Here is a 27,517-nt window from a genome sequence, read left to right on the forward strand (position 1 = left end):
GAATGCATACACATACAATGATTTTTGGTGTTACATAAACATAATAAATGCATTGTAATTTTTACAGATATTAACCTCAAACGCTTTTATGGAGATAAAACAAGATAAATTCCAGTTACAATCAAAATATTTTTAGGGTGTTTATTTGTTTAAACAAGTCATTTTTAAAGTGTACCTTTTTAGAGACAGAAACAATTTTTGTTTATATGAAGTAGTACGTTATTTTGTTTGTAGCTTAATACCACACTAACCACTGAACCAATTGGGTTCTCCATTTTAGAGAACCTTCACATAGGTCCCGGGTTGGTTTTAGGCAATTTCATTTTTAGATTCAAGTCTTTTAAGGGTTTAAGGCTATTATTACTTCTATAAAAAAAAAATTTTGTCGGTTTTTTCAATTTTTACAACATACCTAAATGTTTTGTGTAAGTAAAAGTATTATTATAAGTGTGGGTGTAGATACAAAATATGACAATTTGTGATAGGAAAAAACGTAAATAAAAAAGGACAAGAACAATTATATACATTATTTTAGCCATATAAAATGTCTTTTTTTGTTTTTTTTTTCATGCAGGGATCTTAAGGGATAAAACAATGGACGGTGGATTGTACATTGTTCACAAAGTTTTTTGGGCTAACGAATAATAAAACTTTTTGGTCATAAAAATTTCCAGTCCAATGTGCCTTCCCTCCCGGGTTTTAAATATTAAACTAGGACATCAAAGCTAATGTTTTTCATAGCAAAACAATTACAGACAGATGGACTTCAACATAATAAAGCATAATAATCTGAAGAGTAGCTGGTCTCTAGAAAAAAAAATATAAAAACTTGGAGTTGCATCAATCAATAAAACATATGTTTTACGTTAAACTGATTACAGTCGACTGCATTTAAGTAGCGCAGCTAAGTTGCAATTGTATTAAATTGAAGCACTGCAGTCATAAACATAATTATGGTAATGGAGAAAATCATTTAACCTTCAATTTATCCTTTAGTCAAATAAAGATATTAGTTTCATTCAGACATTACTAACTTTTAATATATTTATATGAAAAAAGTTTTTAAATAATAATATTTTGCATTTTGAATACAGCTTTTTAGATATTTAATAGCTTAAGATTTCATAATAATTATCATATCTAAATTATTAAAGACCTTTCAAGCCTGATTTTCTTAATTCGGTTAAAATAAGTATTAGAAATTAAAGGTAGAAATAGATAAATTAGGATTTGTGATAAATTACACTTTTAGAAAATACATTTCTTCCAAATAAATGTTTTTCTTGTAGAGAGTTAGTGTTATTCAACAGAATGAGGCTCGGTACTGGAATTACCAAAAGGGTCTTATTCAAACTAAATTTTTAAATAAATGGAAAAATGATTGATAGTTTTTCGTTTGTTTTTTGTTACTTTATTTCAGGTTAGATTAGGTTTTATTAGATATTGGATTGTCCCGTAGGTTTGGAGCTCCCTAGGTAAAGAACTAATCCCCTCATTATTTTCAATTATGTTTGAAATGAGGGGGGGGGGATTCAAGCTCAATAGTCACATAGATGGAAATCACCCAAACATTACCTGACCTGAAATCTTTATAATCGCTTCGTATCTGTTCTTGTTTTTGCTTGTAAAATAATAATTTTACAATGGAAGACCCCACCCAGTTTCTAATTATCATCTTGTTTTCATCAAAGTTTTTACAAAACCGCATGTAATTTAATGTTACCTGGTTTTTTTCACGGCGCTTGCCTAATTGACCATTTGCTTTAACATATGTATATGTATGGCTCTAGCATATTTTAATGTTAATAAGTCCTATAAATCACAATATTTTGAGCTATTGGGTGCTTACTCGTCTATAGATTTTAGTTGCGCAATCCATTCCAAGTTTTTTTTTTATAGTTATACTTTTTGGCTTGTTATTGTGCGTTACTAGACAACTTAAATAATTTGATTATCTTTAGATTATCATTTTGTGAAATTTTAATTTGCCTAAAAAATACATTGTATTGAAGAAACTCTTTTGTTTAATGCAATGATATGAAAATATTTAATACTTTAAAAACAATGATACTTTGATAGCGAGTTTTATTGCAGCCAATTAAGAAAGTTATTTATGCTCATTGGTTTTTTTAAATGCCATTTATTTAAAAGCTTCATAGACGCACTTTTTTGGCAGCTGACTGTAGATTTTGCAAGCAAACGGTTGGCTGGGAATTGTAAAAAATCATATGCACTTGCAGATACAGCTGGATGGCGGCTTTTTGACCAAGAATTGAGTTTAAAATTTTAGAATTCAGCTTTACAGTCTTTATACAGAGAAAGCTGTTTTTCCCCCTCATAAGGGGGGAGGCGGATGTGCCACTTTTTGAAACTAAAACTAAAAGTCAAAGGAACTCAACTAAAAAAAGAGTTACAGGTCTGAGATTTTGCATGGCAGTTGCGTTGCTTTATAGGGTTACAATATGGAACAGTGAAGAAACGGCGGCGCATCCGCCGAAAACCGCCGAGAAATTGCAAAAAAAAAATCGGCGGGAAACGGCGGTTTTCGGCGGTTGCGCCGCCGTTTCTTCACAGTTCCATATTGTACCTCTATAAAGCAACTGCCATGCAAAATCTCAGACCTGTAACTCTTTTTTTAGTTGAGTTCCTTTGTTGACTTTTAGTTTTGGTTTCAAAAAGTGGCACATCCGTCTCCCCCCTTTCTATATTGAATTAGTAATTGAATTCACATTTAATGGAGGGGACTTTGGGCTGTTTACACTAGTCACTTTTCGTTGCCCTAACAACTTTGGGACTTTGTTGTATTTTGATTTGTTGGTTTATTAAGTTGAGTGTCCAAATCTACCACTATTTTTAATCCACAGAAAGGGTTATTTTGTGTATCATCATTTGGGATGTACATCAATTTATCGGCCATTGTCTTATATATTTAGATCCCTAAATTTAATGGTTTATTTATCCTTCTATTAATGTGCTTTTAAAATTTCAGAAATATATATAAATAATGACAGTGGACGGAATGGCTATGACCGTAGATGAATTACTTGACAGTCCTCTGCGCCCAAGAATGTGTCACCTCGTGAAGAGGCCTGACTTTCAGGGATATGGTTTCAATCTTCATGCCGAGAAAAATAAACCAGGTAATAGTTTTCTTTCTCATCGTATTATAGACAGCTTTCCGCGTAATGAAAAATGAAAAATTATAAGATTAAAACCAGTTTTGTTACCGTAAGGGGCCGAAGTCCTAGGCTAACAAAACTGGTATTGGTTTTCTGATTTTTAAAAATATTTGAGAAAATTTTTCTGTAGTTCGATGTTATACATAATTTTAGTATAGCTGGGAACCGGGTGTAATCCACCGGATATTAATCGGTTTCAAAGCTGGAACTGGAATATAAGTAACAAGAGTAAAAGGAACAAGGATAATTTTGTTTTTAGGCGGCGCAACAATAATAAGCTAGCAGGTTTTTAAAAATAGAAAATGTCTGACATTATGTATTATGGACAATTATTGTAATATTTATTTAATTAAAAATATTTTTTTGTTTTAAACATGACAATCTGTGATTCTTTCTTTTTCTCATAAACACCAAAATATCAAACAACTAACTCTTAGTTAAAGTCACATAACAGAGAGAAAGTCAGAAAAGAGAGCCATTTGCCTATAGACTTAATAGTTTAGACCCTCTACATACCTTTTCCATGAAAGCATTTTGCCAAAAAGTATTATGTAAATCCTTTTTTAATCGAATATGCAATATATTGACAAAAGTTAGTTATGGCTTACATAATATTATCTTTGTGATTTACGAATTGATTTGACTGATTTTTTTTGAAATCACTACAAGACTACTATATTTATATTTGTTCTCTGTTAACTCTAATAGCACCCAGTGGGATACTTTAAATTTTGGCATTTTTAGTTCTTTTCACCATCTCAATATTTTTGGGCATTTTCACTTTATTTGGGGAAGAAAGGTTACTAACTAATATGGATATGGAATAGCATCTAAAAAAATTACAAATATTGTTATCCTTTTAGTAAACCTATACTTTTTCTCATTTCCTTTTCTTTCTTATTTTTAAAAGTACATGGAGATAAAAAATAAATTGGTTATCACCCTATAGAAAAAGTACAAATTTTTATCTAAACAATAAAGATTTAGATATGGCAATTTAAAAAATACTTTCTTCCTTGCTTTAGGTCGGATTTAGTTTGAAAATATTTTCCTTTTAATATCAGAGCTACTTATTAACTTTGTCCGTTCGTCCGACTGTCAGTCAGTTGATGTTATAAAAAAAATAAATTTAGTTATGGCCCTTTCCCCACCTCCATCTCCCTATAAAACAATATCTAAATATTTATTTATTTGTTTTAGGCATACAATACATTGGAATGGTCGACAGTAACTCACCAGCTGAAGATGCAGGAAACTAGCAAATTTAACGCGAATTTTTTAGCACGTTGTTTGAATGGTGTGCAATTTTAGAGATATATTTAAAAACTAGTGATCTAAAGTGAGAAGACAATGGCCGATATATTGATGTACAATACATCCTCAATGATGATACACAAATTACCTCTTCTGCAATTACAATTATTGGTTGATATGACACTAAAATTTAATTAAAATTTAATATAAGTCCCCAAAGCTGTTTAGTTATCAAATAAGAGACAGCTATTTTTAAACTTTGGGGACCAGTGTAATAATGTCCCCTCCCTACCTGTTAAAAAAAACTTTCAATAGCTCCAAAGAATAGATTCTTTGATATTTTGAATATCACAGCCACTCATATGATTTATCATATATCTTCTTTAAAAAAAAGTCACAATAAACTAACAAAAGAAAACACCAAGAATCAAAAACAAGCTCTCATTAGAGACGGTTTGTATTTTTATTACAGTTGACTGTTCTTACAAACTGAAAAGCTTGCTATTGCTGCGCAAGCAAGTTATGGACAGAATGGTGCTTGTCTTTTTATTCTTTTCATATCAATTTTACAAATACTTGTAATGATATACATATATGTATAGATTACAGGGATGTAGAGATTTGACAATGAACGATAAATTAATCTTCCCCTAAATTATGATTTAAAACGACCAATAAAAGAATCATACTGTTGGTCTAAAAATTGGTGAACATTTTTTTCCAGTAAGGCTTCAAAACCGATGAATATCCGTTGGATCAGAACCGGTTCTCAGCCGTACTGGAAAATCAAGTTTAACATCGTATTGTAAACAATTTTTCACGAATATTAAAATAAAAAAAACACGAAATTATCCGCGGAAAGCTGTCTGTAATACGATGCTATTATAACTATTCCATAACACTTTTAAAACTCTAATAAGATAAAATCTCGAATTATTCGAACATATTTTTTGGGGGTTAAGATTTATAAATCTTCCATTTTTCCTCCCCTCCCTGATATTCATAGATTATGAGATATGATAGTTTAATCTTTATTTAATCCCTGTCTTGAATTCAATTTCTTTAGATTCTTTCATTATGTAATTTCAGAATAAATTAAATTTCATTTTTTTTTTAAATTGGTAGATTTTTTTTTCATCTTCACGTGTTGGTAATTTTTTATTTTAAGAAAGAAAAATCTGCAAATAAAAAAGTAATATAAAAAAGAACAAGGACTAGGATATTCCAACTATATAATAAAAACTGTTACTTTCGTAATGTAAGTTATTTGAAAAGTACTTTTGTTTTAATCTTAATTTTGAAAGTAGTTGAAATGTAGAAGGCATATAAAGTTTTTCAGTTACTTTCAAACCATAATGCCAAAATATAGAATAGATCCACAGACGTCCAAGGTTTGTCGTAAAGGGTGATACTGATAACCCACCTGAAACTTTGAAAACCTTATATTATGCCCTCATCAAAATTTTAAAAGATAGGATTGTGAAAGGAAAATCAAATAGAAAAAATCTGTTCTTAAAACATAACAAACAGACAGATAAACCTTGTCGACTTTTATAGTAGTAAATTGTGGTGTAGCTCCGCTACAAAATAAAAAAGAAAACCTAATCATTGTAACAAATTGTTTAATTTTGTAAAAATTGTTATAATTAAATTACTAAATGACAAGGTTCAAAAAGTAATTTTTCCAAAAAATTTTAAATTCTATGTGAAAAAATATAATAACCTTGTTTGTAGTTCAAATAAAACAAAACAATTAAATATTTTAGCAAAATATTTACGCACATAAAAAGTTTATGGGGTAGGGAGGTGTCGGGTTTGATTATCTCTAACTAAGTAGTTTTCAAGTATCTTTGGTTACTAAAGTTTTACGCCGCCCCTAGCATCTAGGACTCTGTATTGGAAGGGAAGAGAGTGGCTAAAGGCAATCCCAAGACTAAAATCTGAAGAATAGCATAGCCTAAAACCATTGCAGGCCATTGTAATGCTACTCTGAGAGCTACAGACAAAAAAACTTGCTACTCTATATATTAGAACATTTATTATTCCATTAGACTACGTTATGTTGATACTATGTCAGCCTAGACTTTTTGCCATTAGGGACCTCTTTATCTTTACAAAGGTGTTGGTTGTCTGCAGTGCAGTATATTATGCACATGTTAATATTTTTCAACTGTACTATAGGAACACCTATTGTTAATTTATTTCTCCAAATAACTGTAAGTGTCGATAAATCTTTTGTAAGTACAGAAAGTTTTTTCAGGATTTTTACATAAAGGAAAAAATATGATTGAATGCATGGTATTTTTGCTAATTAGTTTAAAAATTTAGTGCCTTTTCTAGTAGCGTAGTTTTTCTATAATAAGATGATCGCAAGATAGGTAGGAATATCTATTTATTAAGATTTTTTTTCGGATATGTTCCTACATATTTGTATATACCTATTTTTGAACAATTCTTTAAATCAAATCATTTATGACTTATCATTGGGGCAATGGCCTAAAACTTGCTCATTAAGAATAAGGAGCTTCTCCAAAACCTAACACTTTTTCCAAAGAAATGTCTTTAGAAATCAAGCCTTTTTCTATGAACGCAAACACGTAATGACTAACTATATAACTATAATAATCCAAAAATAATAAGTCCAAATTTAAGATATATGTTTTTTTTAGTTCTTAACATTTATTTTCCTCGTTGTATTTAATTAATGGCAAGTATGGCATAATTAAAAACTTTTTTGAAAGAAAGAAAAATGTTACATCATTTAAATTACTAAAATTCACATATATCAAGTAAATATTGTATGTATTATATATCAATTTTGAAATGTAATATAGAAGAATTTAAAGTCTTTTATGCTAGTGTAAAAATTACTAATGTGTTTTTTGCTTAAAGCTCAATATTACAATAACTACTGAACCGATTTGGCTCTCCATTTTGGGGAAGCTTCACATATGTACTGAGATGGTTTTAGGCTAGCTATGTTAAGGGTGAATATGCTATTATATTTATTTACGCCTGTATTTCATATTAGTGAAGTAAATTTCATATTTTTTAGTTACACAAACGGACGTCTTTGATTGCAGAGTAGCCGCGATAATAAAAATATTAAATTTGCTTGTGAACAGGACTAAGAGAACAAGATAAAATTATTGAAGTGAACAATGTTAATATTGAACATGTAAGTATATTTAAAACTTTTTTTTGCTTTTTGTCGTATTGACTATTATGTTCTTTTATACATGATTTACAACCTTTAGTAAAGCAACAGTTGTTTTAAGTATTGCATCACAGACTTTTTATCTAAAGGATAATCAACCTTTCATTTCTAACTGTAGCTTTTTTATTACAACCTGGTCTTAGGATGCCAGGTGTCTTTCTCTGCAATCCATCTTAGGGAATAACATCGAAAAGCTTGATATATAATTTTTTTTATTAATCCTGAGTTTAACTGATAACCGAAGAAACCTTAACATAATTTCTACTGGGTCACTGACTTATTTTATTCTATTTAAATTGGGCTACCTTTAAGTTTGTTATAGTTGCACTATTTATAGACACAATTTTACTATTTCCTATAACAAAAATATTTGATAAAATGCTGAAATTTTCAGGAGAATCATAAGCAAGTAGTTGAAAGGATTCGTGCAGATTCAAATCAAACCAAACTTTTAGTTGTGGACAAACAAACTGAAGAATACCACAAGGAATCTTATTATATACTGCTGTGTTTGTGTGTATGTGTCAAGTCACGTTATATCGAGACATCTTTTTAGATAAATAATTTTTCTTCGATCCTTGAAAATTGAATTTCTTTCTGTATGGTTCTTAAGGTGGGGGGGGGGGAGGGAGATGTCGACCCCCCCCCCCTCCAACTTTAAAGTTTAGTTTTAAAAAGAAACATTAAAAAATGGTACCCTCCCCTAAATAGCTACAAATCTTCCAAGATCCTATAAGAATCTACATTGTAAAGGTTAGCAAGATCTTTTGGTACACACAGACACAGATCCTGTTACTTTTTTCTACGGATTTTGAATGCATTGTTTAATCCTTGTTAGGGAATAAACATAATTTTACATAGAGCTTTTTTTACAGTTAAAAACATTGTTACAATAGTTGATAACAATCGCAGCATGCTGTATAATACAGATAATATTAGTTTTGTTCAATTCATCAGCATAGAATAATTCAAATCTTCCATCGCCCTTTTCCTTCCTTCTTAGTATTTTAACACTTATAGACAGACAGAATGACAAATAATAATGTATAGTGGCTACGTTATTAAATAAACAGCATAAAAAAAAGATTATTGGTATAGAAACATGGAATTACAATTACAGGAGATTTGGATTATGTCCTTTTCATTTCATCAGAGACAAACAGACCGGTTATCCAACCAATTGTAGAAGAGGTAAGATATATAATAGTTATTTATCATATCGCATTATAGACAGCTTTCTACGGATAATGAAATGAAAATTATAACATTATGACCTACTTTGTTAGACCCAAGGACCCGAAGGCCCGGTGAAACAAAAATGGCATTTAATTTATGATTTGATTTTATTATCCTTAGGAAATTGTCTGTAATACAGGATTTTTCAGTATGGCTTAGGACCGGTTCTAGCGGATATTAATCGGTTTAGAAGCCATACTGGAAAATAGTTCATAGTGCACGTTCTTAATAATAATTTAGAAATAAATTTTCAAGATATGAATTGTAGCATCAAGTTCTTATTCAGACTTTAAGATATAAGACAATGTACGATACATTAATTAACTCCCTAAATATAAAAATGAAATTGTCCACAGCGTGCAATAAAATCATGATTTTAACCTTTCTAACGAAGCAGCAGAAAGTAGCATTTTTAATATATAATATTTAGAATGATGCCACGTCCAATTCTATCTGTTGTTGCTGCTTCTAAAATTCAGTTAGGTTATAGAATGGGTTAATGTGAATTAGTAGAGCTTAATCTTCAATTAATCAATTTTGGAGTACAGTAAGAGAAACCTAAATAATCTAAAAAATTTTATCTTGGTCGTTTTTAGAATATGTTTTCTTTTGTGATGTGTTGGTCTTAACTAAATATTATCACTAGTGATGGGAATCCAGAATCCGGAATCCGCCCAATTTTCGGCCAATTTTGGAATCCGAATCCGGATCCGGAATCCGTTTTTTATAGCGGATTCCGGATTCTAAATTGGTAGGCTAAATTTAATCTAAATAGGTTAGAAAATACCAAGCTCATTTTTAGGACATACGTAGCACTTAAATTTTTAAATTTACTAATGTGATGTAAATGTTTTAGTTATGCTGGAAGTCAACACTTTAAACAAATCAAGGCTTCAACCAAGTAACATAGTGATAAATTAACGAAAAAAGCTATCCCTCTGTGACGGACGGCCTTTAAAAATACTGCTAGAATCCGGAATCCGAATCCGGAATCCGCCAAAAATAAGAATCCGGAATCCGCAAGAATCCGTCACTTTTTTTGACGGATTCCTTCAGAATCCGGAATCCGAATCCGGCCCAAAAATTCGACGGATTCCCATCCCTAATTATCACTTTACAAATGTACTATTATTTCTCAAGATGATTATAAACTTAATTATTGCAATGTATGTTTTGTCATATTCTAGCGTTTGTCGCAGTCTAGCATGTGTCGCACCTAGTGTATGTTTCGAGTGTTTGTCTGCCTAGCGTTTAATGCATATACTTTTTGACTTATCTAGGGTTTGTCGTAGTACCTAAATTCTAGCCCTTTAATAATCCGGATCGCAGTCAGTTTTATACAACAATTAATTTTCTGTTTGCCTTTATTGGAACAAAAACATGGTTGATGGGATTTGATATATTTTTTCACACTTAGTGCTTTCAAACAAAAAATACATTAGCTCTCCAAAAGCACAGTAATCCATTCTAGTACCTAACTGTTATTCTTAAATATATCACAACTTCACCAGTATACAGTAACAAAACGAATTTACTTTCAAAAATGTCACAAAAGTAATGCACATTCATGTCAAATTATTTGTTGTAGAACTATTTCTAGCAAAAATGCAAATCCTATCTGTTACTTATTGCAAGATATTGAAATTGGGACATTCAATTTTGTTTTAAACAACTACCTTTTTTAGTTTACTATGAAAGGGAATATTAGCTTTCGCAAAATTCAGCAAGTTGTGAGTAAGATTTCAGTCAAATGCGCTTATTAGGTCAAACTGTTTTTGAATATGCGTTTAATTATACTATGCGTTTGGTCAACATTAAGAACAGATAGACTTAATAAGCACATTTGACTGGAAGCTTGATCACAATTTTACAGAATATTGCAAAGGCTACTAATAACTTAATTATATTAAGAATAAGCAAGGGATTCCTGAATGTCTTTATGTTTCGTTTATTTAGTTGTAAATAATTAGGATACCTGCAATATTTATGTACATACTTATTTTTTTAATGCAAGTAAACATGGTTTGTATCTGTATTACTTTTGGATATATTTTATTAAATTTCTAAACTTTGCTGTAAACTTATATTTATGTTATTGTTCAATGGAAAGGTTGTTTTAGTGTAAAATACATAATTATAAACCTTCAGATGTTTAAATGCTTTATATCGTTTCTTGCAAATGGATATAGAATACGTGGACATTATGACAGATTTAGATTGCTACAGTAGACCTTTTTTTCAGTTCGTTCCTCCAGTAGGAGGGGAGGGGATGAGGTTTTAGGAGTTTCATGGGGATAATTATATTAGCCAGCTGGAAGTAGCATATTATCAGCGTATGCAACAATCTCTCACACAATCCGCGTATTCTACATCCATTTTCTTGCCAAAATAATCATTCGACCTTTGTCACTGCTTTTCAATGTTAATCCAACATCTTTTTATGTTTGAAAAATGTGTTCATTGTAAAACCAGAAAGATAAGATTTTTCCCCGGTTTAGAACCGGTTTGATTTCATTAGAAATTAAGTGAATACTGGGCCATGAAGGAATGGCAACCATTGGATTTGTTAATCCACAGCCTCTTTTAAATGGCGGCTGAGAAAACCCCGCAATTTATATTTAATTAAAAGTGCAACCGCATACAGACGATTCATTTTTACTCCTCTGTCTCATCTGGGGAGAACATAATTTAATTTTTGGTTGCCACGCAGGGTCAGAGGTATAGATAAATACCTATATCACTGTGGGCTACAATTGAATCAAGACAAAAGTAAGTGCCGAGCCCTGGGACCTATGTAGGGTGAAAATAGACATAAATCCTTGATGATTCCAGGTGGAGACAAAATATTTTAGCGGGGTCTTTTGGTTTTTTTTCAATTTAAAGTTCTGAAAAAAAATTGAAAAAGAATTGAAAATCTTTAATAAAAAACAAACAAAAAATAATTTTCAATATTTTTTTTTACTAAAAGATACAAACAACTTATATAAATACTATAAGCTTTAAAAAAACCACAATTTTCAAATTTAGACTTTCAATATAAAGATTTGTAGAAAAAACCTAACAACAAATTCTAACATATTTCTGATCAACATAGCAATAAAATGTCTTTTGCAAAATCTTTATCATCAAAAATAAATAGCACTTACTAAAGACTTTTTTTCATTTAAACTTATACTTTTCACATTAATTAACTTTAAAGATTGATTTTTTCTAAAAGAAAGGTTGCGTGATTTTTTTATTCATAATTAATTGCCTAATTTTGAGATTCAGATAAAAAACCTTACTGCTTTATATCATTGGATACTCTACTAGCAGCAGCTACGCCTCTAGAGGCATATAGGGACCCTTAGGTTAGGGGGGAAGAGGAACCCTCCCTTACAATTACAGTTTATTTTAATGAAAAAGTTAAAAACATTTATTTTGGAGAGTTAATTCTCTTGGGATAGTGATGGTACCCTTCCCCAAAATAGTTATAAACCTTACCAGGACATATAAGAAGCTACCATGTAAAGGAGAACCATATTGGTTTAGTGGTTAGTGAGATCCCTTGGTGCACAAAGACTCACATAGAACGTGTTACTTTATTATAAAGATACATATATACACAGAAACACTACAATCAGAGTATGTCTGTTTGTTCATCTGTCTGTATAAAAACATTACAGAATATATTTATTTGGTGCTAGCGGCTACGCCCCTAGAGGCCTTTAGGGGCACTTGAGAGGGGAAGAAGTGGTTGAATTCTACAACTAGATTTTTATTTTAGACTTAAAAAGAAAAAGTTATTTTTTGTGTGTGAAATGGGGTCCTTTTTTAGGGGTTGATTTCTCCTGGATGGTGGAGGTACCCTCCAAAAATAAGTTATAAACCTTCCTAGAACCAATGAGAAGCTACATAGAAAAAAAAGAACCATTGATCATTTTTAATTACTATTCAGGGATCTAAAGGGATAAGACAATGACCGCTAAATTGATTTACATTCCCAAATATGATACATGGATAACCCTTCTGTATGTTTCAGTTAATGGTTGAAATGTTGGGCACTTAATTTAATAATCCAACCAAACAAAAATCGCAACAGGTCCCCTAAGTAGTTAAGCCAACGAATAACAAATTCCTATAATAAACTATGGGGACTAGTCTAATAAACAGCCCATTGTCCCATCTCGCTCTGATTAATATATTTTTGTATCTGTATGTTACACTTGCTATTTTCTTTATTTGTATTTTTTTAAACTTAAGAGCTTCACTAATTATGAATGTTGTCTTTTTCCCTTGTTAAATCCAATTACCTAATTCTGGATATTCTTTGAGGTTGATAATTACAATTATATTTTATTAAATGGAAAAAGAACAATTTAATTATAATTCAAGATAAAAATTATTTTATCACTAGCGGTTTTGCCCCTAGAGGCATCTAGGGGCCCTTGACAAGTGGGGGGAAGTTGACCCCTCCCCTACTCTTAGTTTTAGTATGTAAAAGAAAAAGTTTTTTTAAATGTTGGGTAGGAACTAATTTTTTCTAAACTCAAAACTTCGTTCTAAGGACCATGAAAAACTTGAAACAAGAAGAACTATATCAGTTAAGCGGTTACAAAGAATCTTCGGTACCGACAGACACCCTCACATACACACACACACACAAACAGACAGACACAGAAACTGTTACTTTTATATAAGGATTAATAGACACTAAACTACTCCTTAATATGTTGATCCTATTATCAGTCTAAAAGATAGGTCAATAAAGAAGAACCAAATTGGTCCAGCGGCTAGCAAGAACTTTAGGCACAGACAGAAAAAACACACGGACATCCTATCTTTTTTTATACAGAGATATAACTTTTAAACGATAGGAAAATTTTTTTTTCCAGATGATATTTCTCTCCCTGCTTTAAAGCACTATTTATGATACAAAATAGATTGATGTCTGTTTGTCCATCTTTCTGATGCTTAAGAACTGATATGGTTCTTTTTTTACTTTACTATGTAGCTTCTCACTGGTCCTTGGAAGGTTTATAACTTATTTTGAGAAAGAGAAGAGATCGTCCCTTAAAAAAGGACCACAACACACAAAAAACCTTTTTCTTTTTAAGCCTAAAATAAGAATATAGTTGTTGAATTCAACCCCTTCTTCGCCTCTTAAGTGCCCCTAAAGGCCTCTAAGGGCGTAGCTGCTAAAGCAAAATAAATATGTTCTGTATTGTTTTTATACAGACGGATGAACAAACCGACATACTCTGATTGTAGAGTTTCTGTGTATATATGTATCTTTATAATAAAGTAACAGGTTCTATGTGAGTCTTTGTGAACTATGGTTCTCCTTTACATGGTAGCTTTTCATATGTCTTGGTAAGGTTTATAACTATTTTAGGAAAGGGTACCACCACTATCCCAAGAGAATTAACTCTCCAAATAAATGTTTTTGACTTATTCATTAAAAAAAACTGTAATTGTAAGGGGGGTTCGACTTCCCCCCCAACCCAAGGGCCTCAAATGCCTCTAGAGGCGTAGCCGCTGCTATAAGATTATCCAGTAATATAAAGTAGTAAAGTTTTTTATCTAAATCTCAAAATTAGGCAATTAATAATGAATAAAAAAATCACGCAACCTTTCTTTTAGAAAAAATCAATCTTTAAAGTTAATTAATGTGAAAAGTATAAGTTTAAATGAAAAAAAGTTTTTAGTAAGTGCTATTTATTTTTGATAATAAAGATTTTGCAAAGGACGTTTTATTGCTATGTTGATCAGAAATATGTTAGAATTTGTTGTTAGGTTTTTTCTACAAATCTTTATATTGAAAGTCTAAATTTGAAAATTGTGATTTTTTTAAAGCTTATAGTATTTATATAAGTTGTTTGTATCTTTTAGTGAAAAAAAATATTGAAAATTATTTTTTGTTTGTTTTTTATTAAACTGTTTTTAAACTATTTTTAAAAGGTATATTAAAAATATACTTTGACATCTGTAGAATCATACTGCAAAGCCAAAAATGAGAACAATTGCCCACATCAACTTTTATTAGGATTTTAAAGTTTATTTTTTACTATGGATTAAATAATTTTTACTGAATCGTGATGTTTCTTCCCTTTGTAGGTAAAATACTCAGCTTTTAGAGTGTCTTGCTTCGTAAATATTGTATGCTAGTATACAGTAAAGTTAGGTCTTTTGATTTTATCTATCAATACTAATTAAAAATTAATTCTTTACAATATATCAATGAATTAACATAAAAATGTTTCATGTTTATTATACATTAAAACACATAAAAATTGGCTGTAAAGGGTTAAATAAATTAAGATGACAACAAATGTTTGTGCAATACAACAAATTTATTTTGTCACATATACAAATATGATATAAAATAAGATTATTCAAACATATTTTTAAAAATATTTTTAAAAAGTATGTATCTTTTATGAGTAGGGTTTTCATTCTTTTCATTTTTATTAAATAAAATTATTTAATTACGTTTGAAATAAGTCACTTTGTGAAAACACTCTTTCGGAAATTCTAATTTCTAATTGGTTTAAATTCAGCATTATGTTTTTTATTGTATTATGTCAGATTTTTCAATGAAATTGATTGTTTTAGAAAAAAAAATTATTTCCATTGAACAGAGTAATGTTTTTTTTATTGTATCAGTATAAAGTGAATTATATAAAATTGTTCACTAAGTTACAATATTACACGAAGTAAAAAAAGACCCTTTGATCTGGTAAAAATGACCAGAGCAACAGTAAAAATTAATTTTTAAATCCCCCAAAAAAAGTTTATTGGGGACTTAATTCAAATTTGGGCTCTGCAGTCTGATTCTATAGGTGTCCTAGTATATTTTTGACCCCCCATTCAAAAATAGTTTAAAAACAGTTTAAAGATTTTCATATTTTTTTCAATTTTTTTTCAGAACTTTAAATTGAAAAAAAACCAAAAGACCCCGCTAAAATATTTTGTCTCCACCTGGAATCATCAAGGATTTATGTCTATTTTCACCCTACATAGGTCCCAGGGCTCGGCACTTACTTTTGTCTTGATTCAATTGTAGCCCACAGTGATATACCTCAAATTTATATTGGCTAGCCAAGGAATGTCAAAGGGATAGTATATGGGTAGACCGCCAATTTAAATAAAAAAAGGGAAACGGTAGGCACCTCTAGATTTTTCAAATATATTAGAATAGAAATAGAAGAGTAGAAGAATATTCTGAACCCTTTTTTCGTCAAATCTAAGAGAGAACATTCCTAGCAGACAAAAGTATTGTTTACTTTCGACTCAAGCTGATGTGGATTCTTAAAAAATGATAGACTCGCTATTCGATAGTGAGGCAAAATTATTTTTGTGAAAAATCATCCAAAAGCACATTAAAAATCTACAAAAATTAAACAAAATCATATGTTAATAACCCTCTTAAGATTTTATTTCATTTTTGTAAATTTTTTTATTCGATTTTGGAGGATTTTTCACAAAAATAATTTTGCCTCACCAGCGAGTTGCCAGCCTAACTTTTTTTTAAGAATCCAACTTTGTTTCAAGCTTTCAAATTGTAAACGAAATTTTTGGGCAATTAATTCTGATTCCGCAAAGCTTTCTACTAAGAAAATATACTGTTAACAGCTGACTTTTATGTATGTATGAAATGAAAAAAAACATGCCTTCGTAGGAAAATGTGTACATAATTTCAACCAATGAGATCCAATGTAAATTCCGATGCGATTCTCCTATTCGCTCAATCAGACATTCCCTCTCTTTCTTAGTACCTTTATTTATATTAGATTTTATTGATTTGCTTCAATGATTCCCAATGTTATTGTTAATTACAATAGTAAATATATAATACTAAAAGTAGTTAAAATAGTAATATTGATTTATTATATTTGTGTTAGATTAGATGCAAAATTAATTAAAAAATTCTTAAATTCTTGAATTAATGTAACCCCTGAGTAATGATATTTATATTGTTTACGTTTTAATTTCATACACAGTTGAACAAAGAAATAGTTTTAAAAATTTTTATAGAATAAATTTGAAAATGGGCGAAAAAAATAATCTGTTTACCACAGTATCTTCAATAAGCCAAATAATACAAAATTTATCATGCTAGCTTGAGTTTCTTGAACATTACATTTATATAAAAGAAAATGAAAATTTTAAGAGAACCTAATTCTTGACAAGTAAAATAATTTTTAGATTTTGCCCTATATTTTTAAAGAATTGCCATTTGATTTTTTACATGTTTCCACTAATCTGCCGGTTTGTCGTTTTGATATCCTTTAAGCTGTAAGAATTTTATAGTTATCCATTTTAGGGAAGCTTCAAGTAGGTCCCAGTATGGTGTTAGGATATTCTATTTTTAGATAGTTTAGATTTAATGATGTTTGTCTTTATAAGATTAAATTTGGGTGTAGATTAATCTCTGTCTTCCTAAAGATATTTCACTGTGAATATCAATAACCACCCCCCCCCCCCTCCATGTCCGTGAACTTGAAAGACTTGGCAAATAAAAGAAATCTTTGCAAATAAAACAATTGTTGCACCAGAAATTATATTTAGTACATTTTTTCTCTCATATTTGATTTATATCTCAATTTTTAAGGTCATCATGTAATTAGACTGTTGGTGACTTTTATTTATTGTATGATTTTATAACCTAAGCTTTAGGGTCGATCAGTGCGTGTCTGTTTGTCCGTCTGTAATAGATAGTTCTTGTCGTCGGTTTAGTCATGTTTTCCTGTAGATTTTACTAGTCCTTCACACTAATTAGTTTTATAATAACGTTTTCTTAATCGTTGGCATAACAATTTTGGGGACTTTTATTGAATCTTGATTGGTTGATTCGTTAAGTTGAGTGTCCAATAGTATTCTATTGAAGGGGTATTTTGTGTATCATCATTAGGGATGTACATCTATTTATCGAACATGTTCCCAAATTTTTCTCACATTAAGAAACTGTTACATTATCCTTAAAAAGAAAATAGATTACCCTTCGCACTTATCGCGATGGACTAGAGCCAATTTTAAACCACAATTTTGTAATAATAACATTCTGTATATTTGTTTTTGTCTGGTAGTTGCAGGTACTCAGGGTTAAGGCAATGGACGATAAATAAACAACAATTATGATAGAGAAAATTACTCCCAGTGTAGATTAAAATTATTGAAGAATTTGTTTGTTTAATGTCTAATCCAATTTTCTGTTTTATCCTTTTAATAGAGAGGGAGGGAACAATTGACTGAAAATTTTGCTGCTACCTAAATGTGATAATCTCGCCCTCTCAGTCGTTGGCTGAAAAAAGTGGTTTAACATATCAATAATTTAATCTGAAGAAGGTTTTTATTTATTAATAATCATTGAAAATATACATCAAAATATATAAGATCCTATTTGAAGCATGTTCTCACTTTTAAGGCATTGTGTTTTAATACGATTGAAATGGATTACGTTCGATTATATTAAAGTGACCATTATCGGGAAATTTTCGAACGTTTTTATTTTTATCTTCTTTCAATGATGAAATAATGTCCAAAATTAAGCATATTTAATCTCTCTTATTGTTCAATCAAAATGATCCCAAATGACTCAAAGAAAAGTTATTTTTTACTAACTTAATTTTACATTTTTTTCAAATTTTAAATGCCAAGTTAAGGAGAAATTTGCAAAAACTTAGAAATGAAATTAACCAAATTTAAAGATCAAAAGCCTTTTGTTACACACAGGGAGGGAGGGGACATTGGGATATTTATTACACTAGTCCCTCAACAAATTAGGGGACTTACATGAATTTTGATAGGTTGGTTCGTTAAGTTGAGTATACAAACGATTCAACTTATAATTGTAATCTAAAGAAGGGGTAATTTTTGTGTATCATCATTGGAGATGTACATTAATTTATCGGCCATTGTCTTATCCCATTAAATCCCTGGTTACTCAGGCAGGCTAAACTCTTCTGTTTCAGTTTTAAATGGTTATTCAGGGAAAGAGAAATTGAAGATAAAAAAAAGTAATGAAAGTCGCATGGAGTGTTGAATATTAGTAGAATAAGTTAAACCCATTAAAATGCAAGCAAAATACAAAGGTTCTGCAATCAAAGAGTTAAGTTTTTATGCAAGCATTTAGATTCAAATTTTTGTTTAATTTTTAGTACAGAAAGCATTTCCCTGTTGTAAAACAAAGAGCATTTATGTTACCATCTCTTAAATTAGACGAATCTAAAATCAGACGAGTTTTTAATGGTTGAATATGATAATTGAAATTGGCTTCTTGGCCTTTTAAAAACCAGGGCTTGCCAACTGATCTTCTCTAGAAGTGTTTACTATTGTTGAAACAAGGATGAAAATATCAATGAAATAAAGCTCTAAAATAAGAAGAAATGATAAACGAACAATAACTCTTTTAGAGTGTCAGAACTTAATAAGCAAATCTTAGAACAAAATTGACATAAAAAGGAATAGGATAATTATATTATACAAAAATTTGTTGTCAAAAAAGATAAAAAAAATTAGCATGTTTTATATGGACGTACGGACTTTCTGGTAACGATTATGGAGTTGTTACGCTTGATAAATCGTACCTAGTTGTTAAAGGTATCATCATGCAAAGTTTGATATCGATATGACAATTATGATATGTCTAAATCAACCAGGGATAAGGGATGGGAAACCTGACCGAAAATTAGGTCTCAGCCTCCTTTTAAAGGTGATGGGGCAACTTTTCTTTTTTGCCTATAAAATCAACTCATTTCCCCCAGTTCCTCATTGGCTGTAGGCCAATATCCAATAGCCTGAAACTTGCTTTTAGCATTAACCAATTAATTAATAACAAACGCGTCCCCCAGTTCATTATTGGCTAAATTAATTCAACCAAACATAAATTTCTGCTATTAGAAAGACAACAATGAAAACTTTCTGCTATTAGAATGACAACAATATATATGACGTTCAATCACATCAACTTATTATTAAATTTACACATTAATAAATGTCCATATAGCAAAACATAAATTGAGAGATCGTTTTTTGAAGACTGAGTAGGATTCAACATTTTATACTTTAGAACAATGTGAAAAACTCATGTCTTTAGACAATTTAAAAGTTACATTTCATGTGGAATTGATAACCCATCTAAATGATCACAAATACAAAACTAGTTCAATATGTAAATAAAAGTGTACTGTGTTTTGTTAAAAAAAAAATTTCATTAATTTTGGTAAAAATTATTGCACACTTAATTGAACTTTTCTGTTAATATTTAACGTAAAATAAATTTTTTTTTTAAATTCTTAATTTATATGTTTGCTATGGAACAATTAGTTGATAGAATGTTACCCATGTACTTATTCAATTCTACTTAATTTATTTATTAAAGCTGGGGAGCTAAAGCGGTGTTTATTTCTATATACAAATTTTGGGGTGAAGTAGATCCCCCCTTAAAATGTTTGAAAATAAATCAGATTTAACCAACTCAAAAAAAACTTTTTTTTTAAATGGGGGGGGGGGGGGTTGGCGAAGTAATAACGGGATTCTACTTAAAGCCACTAACATATTGGTTCTTTGAAAAGTTTTTATTATATTTTATGATAGGTGAAATCAACTACCTGAATTCTATTCTATACTTATTTTCTTTGCATTCATATAATAGCTATTTCATCATTGTTCATAGTTTTCAAATCTAACTACTGCGTCATCCCGAAACTAGTTTTTTAGGCCTAGTAGGAAAATAGGCCTGGAATAATATTTTCTTACGTTTCCCATCCCTTATCCCTGAAATCAACGAAAAAAGCGGCTACAGTTTTTTAAGCAAGGACGGCTGCGGATGGCGATCCCTGTATTAAAACTCCCTCTTGCTAATTATCTTGTGAAAATTTACAAACAAAGGTCTCTATTTAATTTTAACTCAAGATGTGCGTACAGTAAAAAAACCTTCGGCGTTGCTATTAAATCGACAAAGTACTAAATCGTAATGATAAAAAAAGGATCTTATGGGGTAAGACAATGGACGATAAATTGATGATGATAATTAAAATTACCCTTTCTAAAGATTAAAATTATTTGTTGAATAATTTGAACTAGCCAATCAAGATTTAATTAAAGTGCCAAAAGTTTTGATCAAAGAAAATATATTATAGAAACGTTGGGTACAAGTATCAATTTTGGTATGATGTCTCCTCCCTCTCTGTTAGAAAGGAGTTTCTGATATAGAAGTATTGCTTAATTTAGTAAGCGAAATTATAACACTAAAATGATCTTTGCTAATGCATGTCAACTTAACCAAGTGTGTTTAACAGGAAATCTTATTCGTTAGATTTTTCTTTTGTATCATTTCTTATTTATTATAATTATATTATCATAAAAAGCTGTAAAGTGGTCTAATTCATTTACAGATGAAACAGACAAAAAAAGGTGGAAAAAGGCTAATTTTCACAAGCAGTTTAAAAATAAATGATAACACCCCCCCACTCCCCTCTTTTCGTGTTCCCACATCTGTTAAATAAAAATTTACCAAAGTTTGGAACTATTATGATTTTGGTGGGTTTTCTAAGAAAATAACCAAAATTCAAAATTAGATTTTCATAAGTCTTGAAATTTACGACTTGTGTTACTTACTAAAGGCAAAGCATTTCTACATTTGTTTCATTCTGTATGTTATGGTCCTAACCCTGGTATGTTAGAATCGTTTTATTGATATTAATCATTGCAAGATGATTTCTTTAACAATTGGGGGGTATAGTCCCTTTCGTGGCAACACCTATTATGTGGCTTTTCGTCGTATTTTCAAAGTAGCTTTTTATAGGTTATTTTAGGTTAGGTTAAGTTAAGTTAGGTGATTGTCCCGCAGGGTTAGGCAATTGGCCCCGCAGGGATAGATGACCCCCCCCCCCCCCACAGAGGCTAGAAATATGAGAAAAGCTACTATGAAAATACGAATTAACGCCTCTTAAGAGGCGTTGTCAAGAAAAGGGACTATACCCAAATTGGGCATAAAAACTCTGTAATCATAAACAAAAAGTCTTTAACCCAATTTTGCCTTTTTTGTAGCTTTTTTGAAATATAATGGAATGGTCATGTTTAACCTGACATTTAAAAGATGATTCCTTAAACGATTAAAAATAATGTTATTAGCACAGCATCTCTACGCATATCGCTAAATTAGCTGGCTTAAATGAACACCTGCATTGTGAAACTAAGGGCGACCACAAACGACCCTATAACGATATCACGATACGGTGCACCGTGTTCCAGAAAAGCCAAAAAATGACAAAAAATCATAGAGAGTGTATATTTAAAGATTTTGATGAAATTTTATTTAAATAGCAATAAGTATCCATATATCTTTCAATATAATGGCGAAATTTTAAATATCTCCATCCTGGCTGGCACAGGATGCCAGCAAACCTGGCAGGGTCATACAGGTAAAGAGCAAAAATATTTTGTTTGCCTTAAACTAAGCATTTTAAGTTACCAATTACTAAAATATCCTATACCAGTACATACCAATATCAAATTTAAGTGTTTAAGTCAATTTCAGGGTCCAGGTATGATCCTGCAGGTCCTGATCCCTCAGAAATCTTTAAACAGCTCTTGAGACCGCAATTTTTTACCTAAAGACTTCAAATTTTAAACATAAGCTTTTCTAACAAGTATGTATGACCTACTGAAATCATATAAAAATCTGCCGCCGTTTTCCCACCGACCGCCGCCGCCGAAATTTATATTTTGAGATTTCTAATCTAAAGTTGACATACAGATGAGCCTATTTCTTATTTATTTTCTGTGTGTATATCTATATGTAGGGAGGGAGGGGACAATGGGCTGTTTATTATAATAGTCCCCAAATTCACCAAATAGCGTTTTCTTATTTGTAGGCATAACAATTTGCTGGACTTTTATTGAATTTTGATTGGTTGGTTTATTAGTTGAGTGTCCAAACGTTTCAATCACTGATTGTAATTTAAAGAAGGGGCAATTTTGTGTATTAGCATTGGGAATGTACATTAATTTCTCGGCTATTGTCTAATCCCTATAAATTTCTGATATTTAAGACTTTCATTTTATCTTCAATTTACTTGAAAGGAAGCTCTTTCTATCTTAAACAATACAAATTCTACTTGTCTTTTTTTAATAAGTATGAAAGCACCTTTGGAAAAAGGTTGCTTAATAAAAGGGTGAAGGGAGTAAATAATGCTAACAAATTAAATAAGAATATATATTTGAACTAGGAAACGACATAAAAATTTTAAACTTCTAGCTTTAATGGGTTCAGATGTGGATATAAGTGGGCCTTCCCCCCCCCCCCCCCCAATAAAAAGGTAAAATGGTTCAGATAAGAGCCTAGACATTTAGGGATAATCTTTATTAAAACTTTTCTTTGCTTTTAGTTTAAATGAATATGTGTTTTAAATAAGTAGAAAATAAATTACTTTTATATCTTAAAAAATTGTTATTTTTTGATAGACCCTAGTATCTTTAGGGCTTAAAAAAAACAAACTTCGCATACCTTCGCATACACAGGGTAAAGTTCTCTGATATTATACATACATCTAATATCACCATGTAAGAGGATTTGCTTGCGCTCTTTTGCGCTTAAAAGATCTAGAACCAAATGTAAAATTTTCATTAGAAGAAAATTGTCTATTTTACAGAAATCGGGTATGCTAAGAAAACCATCTACAATTACATCAAAAAATGGAGATTTGACTTCTTTTAGAGGCTAAACGTATAAATTATTACATACTGATTCCAAAAATATATAATACTTAAAAATAGCTTTAAAAATAAAGGGTCCACACTGATTTGAAATGTAGTTTAGTTGACTTTAAAAATAGTTGTTAACAATGATGAAAAGGAACTTAATTCCAAACCTCTGGTATAATTACACATAAAATTCTTATTTTTCATAGCAAAGAGCTAATTCTTTCGGCTTTATTTCCAAAAACTTGTGTATATTACTAAACAATTGTTTAAAAGTGTACTTTCCAAAATGTAAAAAACGATTATTTGTCACTCGCTGGAACATAGTGCGGTGCTACTTGGCAAAAACAGTCCCAGGGAGGGAACGAACAATGGCAGATTTATCAATCTACAAACCTTTCATCACTACTTTATCTACCAACTACTACAAGCTTAGGAAAACTTACTTTGTATTCTATTGTCTCATCCCTGTAAACCAAAAAATCTCAGAAACTAACTTTTAATAACAATGCGAAATGAAATTAAACAATGAAATTGTTGTAAAAAAATAGTATAAATTTGGGGGAAAAAATAAGTTTTGTAAATTTTGAAGTATATTGATCTTTTAGAAGACAGATTCTAGAGGATCAAATTTAGTGTCAGATGCTAGTTCAAATATATATTAATATTTCAGGAGACAGATTCTAGAGGATCAAGTCCAGTGTCAGATGCTAGTTCAAATCCTGGACCTGTCAGGTAGACATTTTTTAACTTCTTTCTTCAAAATAATAGGAGGTATTTGAAGTAAAAAATCAGAAATTATACTTGTATACGAAGTTTTATAAAAACCATTTTCTAATTCATGGACTAAAAAAATAACATATCTACACCATAATGATAAAAAGAAAATGACCAACGCTATAGAAATTTAATTGTTGTCGCACATCAACTGGTAAATGCATCATATTGTAGAAAATGCCTATCTCAATGTATTAACAAGTATCACAACATTCATAATAGCTAAGCCAAAGAAAGAAGGAACATTAAGTGGAATTAATTGTAAAGTGACACGGCCCTACAATATTTTGATGAGGAATCAGAAACTGTCCCAATTTTGTATAACTTTAGCGGAACAAGTTCCAATTACGTCATATTTTTCTTTCCCGAAAAAGAGAAGGGGGAAAGAAAAAAAAGGGAAGGGGGGAAGAAAAAAGAGATGGGAGAAAAGGGGGTTTTCCCCATCTCTTTTGAAGAGATTTTCTTCCCCCCCTCCCTTTTTCGGGAAAGAAAAATATGACGTAATTGGAACTTGTTCCGCTAAAGTTATACAAAATTGGGACAGTTTCTCATTCCTCTATTTTGATGATAACCATTATTAAATAGAAGACTTTTTACATTAATTGCAATGCGCATATTACAACCTTCCTCAAACTTTCACGTCGCTCTTAAAGCATAGTTGACACAAAAATGGTATTTATATTTTTGAAAAACAGAACGTATAGGATTTTTGTTATAACTAAAAACTAAGCAAAATTATTTTTAATACATTACATGATTGTACTAAAAGAAATCCGATTATGAGTTTCTATAAATCTGACGGCCAGATGAACTGCAGAAAAGATTTGCTTTTAAAAAATGTTCACATAGCATAAAGCTATTTTTCATTATTTTAATGAAACAATATGTTTATATGTGCATGAACTAGAGTCATATAGTTTTCATATCCTATCTTATAGGAGCATTTTATCAATATTTATAAGCATAATGCACAATGTTATACTTTTCAAACATTGCAAATTACCCTGTTTTGTCCACTTGCCATATAAGTCTATAAAGAAGTTGTATCAACTTTTTTGCTTTTTATTTAAGATAGCTAGCCGGTCCTTTCAGTAAGTAGTAGATGTAAAATTTTTCATAGAATTCAGATATGCAATCGGTTTTTTTAAAGACCTCTTATTTTTTAAGTAATTTAAGTTTTTTTAAAAAAAAATTAAGTCGGTTTTAAGGTACTAAAACGCAACAAAATAAAAGAAGAAAATAGCCAGTATAAACAAAAATAGTAAGATCTTTAATTTGACACCTTACTTTTAAAATTCTGTTGAGTAATTGTTGACAAAATCTATTTTTTTAACCTCGGTTTAATCAAAACATTAAACCTAAATATTTTCTCATACAGACATAAAAAATATGGGTTCATATATACCATTAGAATGAGAAAAATAATATGAATCCATTGTAAGCAAAATTGAAAAAGTTTAAAAAAATTGTAATAAAAAATAGAAAAAATAAAAAAGTTATTTTAAGAATTGTAACTACTAAACTAGCCAATCACAAATTGCAAAAATTGACAAATCGGGAAGCTTAATCTATAAAATTAACCTATAGAATTGCCAGAAAAAAAGGAGAACGTTCATACAATATATACAATAGATACTACAATAAATATAGTGATATTAAAGAACATGTAAAGAATGAAAAATTATGAACAAATATGCATCAGTCTGTTTATAAACTTCAAAACAATGCAGTTAAAAATACATTATTGTTTCTTGTGTTTAAAAAATATCTGCTACATTGCATTGTCTTTTGTTTAGGTTTTTTTCAGGTTTGGTTTAAGCTAACCCTTTAAAGCTGAAAATTATGATTCTTAAAATAAACTTATTTTTTTTATTATAGTTTTATAAAACTTTTTCAATTTTGCTTAGAATAGATTCGTAATATTTTTCTGATTCTAAAGGTATATATGATAGGGTGGGTTCATATCGGAATTAGACAAAGCGGGGATATGCAACAGATAAAATTAACCTTAAAAACATTTCTGACCGAAAAAGAATTTTAAAAAATTGAGTTTTAGAACACGACCATTTAAAAATATAATTCATTACTTATTAGTATGCAAAGACGACATTCAAAAAATTTTTTTGAATCAGAACTATGGCTTCATGGTGCTCCCTGGAAAGGCCTTGAGGAGCTGAATCAGGAACTTTTGTCCGTTTCAAAATATCTCGTTCCTAGCCTTAGAAATCACTAAAAAAACCCAAAATTTTAAGGTTTATTGAGAATTGTCCAATTTGTAGAGGTTTTTTTAGATTTTCTCAGTCTAGGAACGAGATTTTTTGAAACGGACAAAAGTTCCTGACTCAGCTCCTCAAGGCATTTCCAGGGAGCACCATGAAGCCATAATTCTGATTCAATAAATTTTTGACTCCCATTTACAAATAGCTATACAATTGAATGTCTGGTCGTCAGCGGTTTTAAGACTTAGGATAAATTTTAAATCATCCAGAGGTGTATTATATCTATATAAATTGAGTGCAGATCCCCGCTTTGGCCTCAGAAAAAAAATGTCCAAAATCGACCCACCCTAATATATGAACCCATGTTTTTTATGTCTGTTTGAGAAAATATTTAGGTCTAAAGTTTTTATTAAATCGAGGTTAAAAAAATAGATTTTTTCAATAATTACTCAACAGAATTTTAAAAGTAAGGTGTCAAATTAAAGATCTTACTATTTTTGTTCATACTGGCCATTTTCTTCTTTTATATTATTGCGTTTTAGTACCTTAAAACCGACTTAATTATTTTTTTTAAAAACTTAAATTACTTTAAAAATAAGAGGTCTACAAAAAAACCGATTGCATATCTGAATTCTATGAAAAATTTTACATCTACTACTTACTGAAAGGACCGGCTAGCTATCTTAAATAAAAAGCAAAAAAGTTGATACAACTTCTTTGAATAAATCTTGCTTTACTTTTTCTTGATTAGAAGAAGTTATATTGTGCTTTTCATGAACTTCTGCAAACTTTTCTTCAGAAAAAATGATGTCTTTGGCGTATTATTTTTCAATAGTATGCAGTAATGTACTCTATGATATAAAAGAACACAAATCACAAATTGACATACTTGCATTATAATTTAAAATTTGATTACAATTACAAACAGTCGGATTATACGCATTTTAATC

The 27,517-nt window shown here is 30.2% G+C and overlaps 1 protein-coding gene across 1 annotated transcript in view; it reads left to right on the top strand.

Moving 5' to 3' along the window:
- Positions 1 to 2,968: 2,968 nt before the first annotated feature.
- Positions 2,969 to 27,517, top strand: part of LOC145314834 (uncharacterized) — a 46,568-nt gene continuing 22,019 nt past the window's right edge. The window contains exons 1-6 of the mRNA XM_080154915.1: positions 2,969 to 3,140; positions 4,380 to 4,427; positions 7,556 to 7,611; positions 8,045 to 8,167; positions 8,749 to 8,841; positions 24,245 to 24,306. Coding sequence (XP_080011041.1) covers positions 3,005 to 3,140; positions 4,380 to 4,427; positions 7,556 to 7,611; positions 8,045 to 8,167; positions 8,749 to 8,841; positions 24,245 to 24,306 — 518 coding nt within the window. The 5' untranslated portion in view covers positions 2,969 to 3,004. The remainder of the gene's footprint in view (positions 3,141 to 4,379; positions 4,428 to 7,555; positions 7,612 to 8,044; positions 8,168 to 8,748; positions 8,842 to 24,244; positions 24,307 to 27,517) is intronic.

This window comes from Acartia tonsa, chromosome 3 (genome assembly GCF_053477335.1).
Source record: "Acartia tonsa isolate MP-2025a chromosome 3, ASM5347733v1, whole genome shotgun sequence".
Taxonomy (NCBI): domain Eukaryota; kingdom Metazoa; phylum Arthropoda; class Copepoda; order Calanoida; family Acartiidae; genus Acartia; species Acartia tonsa.